Source organism: Orycteropus afer, unplaced genomic scaffold (genome assembly GCF_000298275.1).
Source record: "Orycteropus afer afer isolate SDZICR_OR568_19922 unplaced genomic scaffold, OryAfe1.0 scaffold00145, whole genome shotgun sequence".
Taxonomy (NCBI): Eukaryota; Metazoa; Chordata; class Mammalia; order Tubulidentata; family Orycteropodidae; genus Orycteropus; species Orycteropus afer.
In genome coordinates this window covers 4,335,250-4,341,884 of record NW_006921732.1, presented here as the reverse complement: position 1 = coordinate 4,341,884, position 6,635 = coordinate 4,335,250, and the positions used below count along the sequence as shown (strand labels likewise).

Here is a 6,635-nt window from a genome sequence, read left to right as displayed (position 1 = left end):
GCGGTTCAAACCCACCAGCCACTCCTCGGAAGGAAGGTTGGGCAATCCTACTTTCCTAGTGATACTGCCTCGGAAACCCAAGGAGGGGTCGCTATGAGTCAGGGCTGACTCGACGGCACATAACAACAACAACAACACATGCCCATCAGAGAAAGTTCAAGACCACCTACTACATACAAGAAAGTTTGTCTTTGTTGCAACAGAATCAAAGCCAAGGTACCTTGGCTTTAATGTATTCAAATTTTATGAAGATAGTACAGTAGAGCAAATTCTATTTTGTAAAAGTATTTAACAGCAACCTCTCCCATAGCACCTCTGATTCTTTCAGTCCTGCTTCCCAGAAGCAGGGATCTCGCTCTTGTTTGTTCACTTCTGGGTGCTAGGTGTCTCATATAGAAGGTGCTCAGTGAATATTTGTTGAGTTAATCTATTTCTATCATCTCCTAAATATAAAGACGTTAAAATAGAAATCTTTTTGTTGTTGTTGTTGTTACTGTTGTTAAACATTATGTTCATAGGAAAAACAGGAAGAAAGTGAACTTCGTTCTCTGCCACTTCCTTCCACTGCCCACTTGGCCGCTTTAAGTGTTGCAGTTGTTGAGTTAGCAAAAGAACAAGGGATAACAGATGATGACCTCAGAGTTCGGCAAGAAATTGTGGAGGAAATGTCAAAGGTTATAACAACATGTTTACCAGGTACAAATACATTTCATACTTAATTTTTTAATCCACAAAACTCTTCTTCTTGCTTCTTTTTGAACTTAAGGCAAATTTCTTAATGATTTACATTCTCTTTTCTCTGTCTTAAAAGTAGATGAATTTGTTTTATGGACTGTGAAATTTTGGGGGGAAAGTATTTAAAAAATGGAAATTGAGAATTTTGACATAGCATAATTTTGGTAATAAGCAAATGCCACTATAGAAAAAATTTTTAGTATCATTGATTTCTAAATGGACTTTTAGTTAAAGTAGCTTAAGTATAAATGTTCTAATCAGTCACTGAATAAAATTCCTATTGATTGATTTTGTGAAAAAGTAATTTACTTTAAGTAGCTACTATGGAGGTAGAATTTCTGTCTTTATAGAAAACCTAATTTTTGGTACAAAGGGGATTCAGTCCAGGTTTATTTCAGACATTTTATGTAAAGTCTGTTTAGCTCCCATCACTTTTTGTATCAATATAAGATTTAATTAAATATACCTTAAATAAGACTGTTATTTCTTACCACCAAAGGATTTACAAACTCTTGATATGTTATAGCATCATATAGATCCATTATGAGAACTATAAGAAAGAAAAATTGAAATTTAAAAAATGGAAAAAAATTATTTTGGTTTATTTCCGTGATGATATGGAACCCATAATACAATGAATACTAATTTAAATTATATGTAAAATTATTCACCATTACTTAAGAGAAGAAGTGAATATTTTAGATTTCAGTGATTTAGATGACTTTCAGATATTTCGTGAGCTTGGAAAAAGTAGACATATATATATATATATATATATATATATATGTGTGTAGACATCTATCTATCTATCTATATATATATATATAAAACTGAGTGTGAACTTACAGTTTCTGAAACACTAAAAAGTATTGGCATTGAATGTCTAATTTCTTCCACACTCAAAATACTATTCCTTACATCTAAAACTAAATGTAGTTTGTGACAGTGGTTATGGCTAGGTTGGTATATTTTTCTGTTATACATTGGATACTTAACATACTCTCAGTTATCCTTAACTGAATTGTTATTAAAATTTTGTTCAAACACTAGACTTTTATGAATAATTTCTCTCTTCCTTATTTCTATACTCTGAACTGAGAAATATTTTTTTATTATTTTATAGATCAGTAAGAAAGGGCATCATTCGTCTGTGATCATTATACTAGAAATGGAAGACATAGAATCAATATTTGCAGTTTTCCTACCACTGTTTTTTGAGTCCAGTTTTTACATTCCATTTTATGCTTTGATATTTTTCCTTTCTTCCAGAATGTTCACTTAGGTTATATGGCTCATCACTGACTAAGTTTGCTTTGAAAAGTAGTGATGTTAATATAGATATAAAATTTCCTCCCAAGGTAAGTGATTAGAAAAGAAGTCTTTATGTGTGGTTCTTAACTTAGTGTGTTTTATTGATGATCTCTTTAGATAAGAGATAAGAAATTATAAAACTTTGTTTTGTAGAGTGTTATCACTGTAACAAAGCACTGCTTTCGAAACTACTGTTGTTGTTGTTGTTGTTGTTATGTGCCGTCGAGTCAGCCCCGACTCATAGCGACCCCTCCTTGGGTTTCCGAGGCAGTATCACTACGGAAGTAGGATTGCCCAACCTTCCTTCCGAGGAGTGGCTGGTGGGTTTGAACCGCCATCCGTCTGGTTAGCAGGCAAGTGTCTTAGCCATACTAGTAGGCTTCAGAAGAGCCCTGGTAACACAGCCATTGAGTGCTACCTGAAGAGTTGATGGTTTAGACATACCTTTCTCTGTGGGAGAAAGACCTGGTGATTTGCTTCCACAAACATTAGCCAAGAAAGCATTGCTTGTCACACGGGGTCACTAGAAATTGGAATCAACGGCACCCAACAACAGTAGGTTTCAGACATAGGCAGAGGAGAAGAAATAAGGAACAATTAAAAAGTGGCGGGGGATTGGAAAAGGAAAAAAAGAAGAAAAGTGTTTATGTTTCAACATGTTGAACAGTTAATTGTTATGGGAAACAGTATAGAAAGTGGAAAGAACCTTATAATCAGACACATCTGCATTCACATCCTCGCTTCAAATGGCAAGTTACTTGACCTCTCTGAGCTTCAGTTTCCTTATTTCCAAAACAGAGATAATAACTTGATACATACAAGTAACAATCTTGTATGATAACAAGATAACAGTTGATATGGTACATACCAGATATATTAATTGGCAGTGTCTGGTGGGAGATAAGATAGGTACTTTTAGTAATTAGTATCTCATAGTATTAGTAAAGGAGCCCTGGTGGCACAGTGGTTGAGATCTTGGCTGCTAACTGAAAAGTCAGCAGTTCAAAATCACCAGCCACTCTATGGGAGAAAGGTATGGCAATCTGTTTCTGTAAAAATTTACTCCCTTGGAACCATTATAAGGCAGTTCTCCTCTGTCCTATAGAGTTGCTATGAGTTGGAATCAACTCAATGGTTTGGTTTTTTTTAAAATTTATCATTAGTGAAAGTACCAATATTGTTTACAACTGCTAACATTGCTTACTTTGTGGCATATAAAACATTTAAAATAACCAGTCAATATTTTATATTTTAATAAAAATATAAATATTTTAATATTTTGAGTGATTTTATAGTCAAAGAGATTTGATATGGGTGAAAGTTTTATGTTTTAATTTCTAGCCTGAATAGCCATTTACTTTACAATTAATGTATGATCATTAAATACTGTTAAATACTAGCACACATTAAATTGTAACCATTTGACAGGTTTGTTATGTAAAATTGTATTTTACTATAAACCTTTTGACCAATCTCTAGTTTGCATCCCTAAAAGTTCTAATCTCAACAAGTTGTCTTTAATTATCACTTGGTAAACTATTGTATTTTTACGCAAATAACACGGGTGTTATATGTTTTTTCATATGGTACAACCTCTGCACATAATTTTCATAAGCACGCTATACCAATATTTTTTACATATTGATGACTTCGCTTTCATTTTTTTTTTTCTGTCCAACGGATTTAATGCTAAGTCTTCATTTTGGTACCTGTTGATGCAGATGTTGGTTCCCAGAAGCAGACCTTCACTAGCCTACCCTCGAGTTTCTAAAGCAGCCCCTCTCCCAGCAGGATTCCTTCCCTGCTCTGCAAACTACTTTCTCCAATGCAGGAAGAAATCACTTTTTCTGCCCTGGAAACGGCCCTTGCCAGGGTGACCTGCCCCCACCCACGAAGTGCATAGGTTTGTGCACCCTGGGCCAGAGAGATCTCCGAGGTGAGCAAGGCTGGCGCACCACAGCTAAGCACATTCCACCCTGCCCTTTGGCTGGCAGTCTGCCATGCTCAGGTCATTTGAATCTCCCACCCATGTGGACTCTGGGGACATTTGTAAGAGCCATGGGTGCAGAGGTTCAGTGGATCCCTCGCTTGGATGAGACAGGTCTGACTGGCTTTCTTGGGGTACTGTGGGGCTGGGGCAGTGCACGCTCATAGTTGGCACTGCCCTGCTCCCTGACTTCTTGTATGGGTGACACTGTGGGACCTGGTCATGTGAGCAATGGCCCCTGGCCACCATGGGACCAGCTCTCTGCCCAGCCTTCCACCTAACCTTCTGCCCATCTCTTTTGCAACATACCTGGGTGTAGATATGCTACAAGGAACTCCACTGCCCTCAGGCCTGACTGTGAACTGCCCCAGAGCAAACATGCAGTTTCATTTGTTTATTTTCTGATTAGTGGAGTACTGCCAAACTTGATCCATGACTTCTTTTTATTTATTTATTTATTTTTATTGTGATTTGGGTGAAAGTTTAGAGAGCAAATTCATTTTTCGTACAGCAGCTCACATACACTTTGTCTCATGACATTGACTACAATTTACCGCAGTGCAACAGCTTCCCTCCCACTCTCTCCCCATACTTACCTCTTCCCTGTGTCCTTCCCTCCCATATACTCCTGCCCGTCAAGCTGTCTCACTGTTTATACACAGCCCTTCTATTCTCCCATGATTGATCTCTCCAAAGAGTGTATCCACCTAATATAAATAAATGTTCAGCTCATATACCTGTCTTTTGTTTGGCTGGAAGCCACAGGTGTGGGTTCAATTCCAGACCTGAAGGGCAGCTAGGGGCCATAGTCTCAGTGGTTCTACCAGGCTCTATCAGACCAGCAAACCTGGTTGGTCCCTTTTTTTTTTTTTTTTTTTATGATTTTGAGTTTTGTTCCACGTTGTTCTCCCTCTCTATCCAGGATCTCCTGCATAGATCCCTCTCCGAGTGGTTGACAGTGGTAGCCAGGCGCCATCTAATTTTTCTGGTCTCATAGTCTTATAGGCTAAGGATCGCATGGTGTGCCAGTCACTTGGACTAATTGTTTCCATGTGTCTTTGGTTTTCTTCATTCCTCTTTTCTCATCGTTGCATCTAGATGGCTGCTTGCAAGCTTTTAAGATCTCAGTCACTACTCGCCAGAGTAGGATGTAGAACAATGTTTTTGTGTAGTATGTTATGCCAGTTGAGCTTGATGTCCCCTATGGCCATGGTCCCGAGCCCCAGGTCCAACTACTCACTCCCTTTGGGTAGCTGGCTGTGGCCAAGAAGTGACTACAAGCTTGTCCCTTGTCAGCTCTACTGGATACCTGGGAATTCTTACAGAACATACAGATACACTTGAAAAAACGTCCTCTGCCAGCTGTGTATATGGTCATGGCCACACTCTTCCCTGCATAGACATACCTCATAGTTCAGCCTGTCCACCCATCATCTATCATGCGTATATATCAATGTTTGCCTTCACTGACAATGCAGAACTGTATTGCAGAAGAGTTCATTTTTGTTGTCTGTACCTCCTCTGCACCTCTCTATGTCTTCTTCTTCTTCACTGCCACCGTGTGATCACTTACATTTGGTACATCACCCTTCTCTTAACCCAAATCAATACTTAGATCCATGGCTTCTTGATCATGTCTTAATAGACCTTTATAATATAAATATGATAAAAAGTAATATTTTTGGACTATTGAAAGAGGGGAATAAGGCAAAACTCACTTTTGGAAATGTTACAAGACATTCATGTTATATACATGGTTACACTATACCAGAACTTTTAAGCATAATTTTGTCATTTCTGCCTGTTACATGTTTGTGTGTGTTATATATGTTAGACGTGCTATTTGCGAAAAAAATACAGTAATTTCTTTCTCACTTGGTTCTCTGTGAAATTCCAGGACCTTTTCTCACTCTAAGAATTCATTAATTCAAGTAGTATTGCTGGAATAATAGCTCTACATCCTTTATTAGATTCTACTTCTGTGAATAAGACTTGTTAACATAAAAATAAAATACTATTTTCTGTATTTTAAAACAGAGTGTGATTTTCTATAAATGTTATTCTGTAATGAAATTAAATTTTCTCTAAAGTTACGCTGTTTGAATTTGAAATTTGTATGTTGATTTAATTTAAAACTTTTTTAGATGAATCATCCAGATCTTCTAATACAAGTACTTGGGATTTTAAAAAAAAATGGTGAGTTTTTTCCCTTTATGTTTTTGAATTTGCCTAATGGTGTGCACCATTGACAGAAGGTTCTCTAAAGGTACTTTCTTTGTGTTGTTATGGCTAACCAAGTTAGAACTAAAACTTCTAGCATATTGGAATTCCTAACCAGAAGGCTGGCAGTTCAAACCCACCAGCCACTCCTCAGAAAGAAGGTTGGGCAATCTACTTCTGTAGTAATACTGTCTTGGAAACCCAAGGAGGGTTCTCTGTAAGTCGGGTCAGACTCAACAGCAGTGAGTTTCGTTTTTTGGGTACTATATAGTATGGATACGTATATTATTTGTTTAAGAAGTGTACTAGAAAACGTATGTTGCATGAACTGAATCATACCTTCTAAGATTTTTGTATATGCCTTGTCTGTCTGATTCCTCTT

The 6,635-nt window shown here is 37.3% G+C and overlaps 1 protein-coding gene across 1 annotated transcript in view; it reads left to right on the top strand.

Annotated features, from left to right (window-relative positions):
- The window catches only part of TUT4 (terminal uridylyl transferase 4), a 156,402-nt gene that overhangs the window by 47,229 nt on the left and 102,538 nt on the right, over positions 1 to 6,635 (top strand). The window contains exons 4-6 of the mRNA XM_042781656.1: positions 519 to 696; positions 2,005 to 2,093; positions 6,178 to 6,229. Coding sequence (XP_042637590.1) covers positions 519 to 696; positions 2,005 to 2,093; positions 6,178 to 6,229 — 319 coding nt within the window. The remainder of the gene's footprint in view (positions 1 to 518; positions 697 to 2,004; positions 2,094 to 6,177; positions 6,230 to 6,635) is intronic.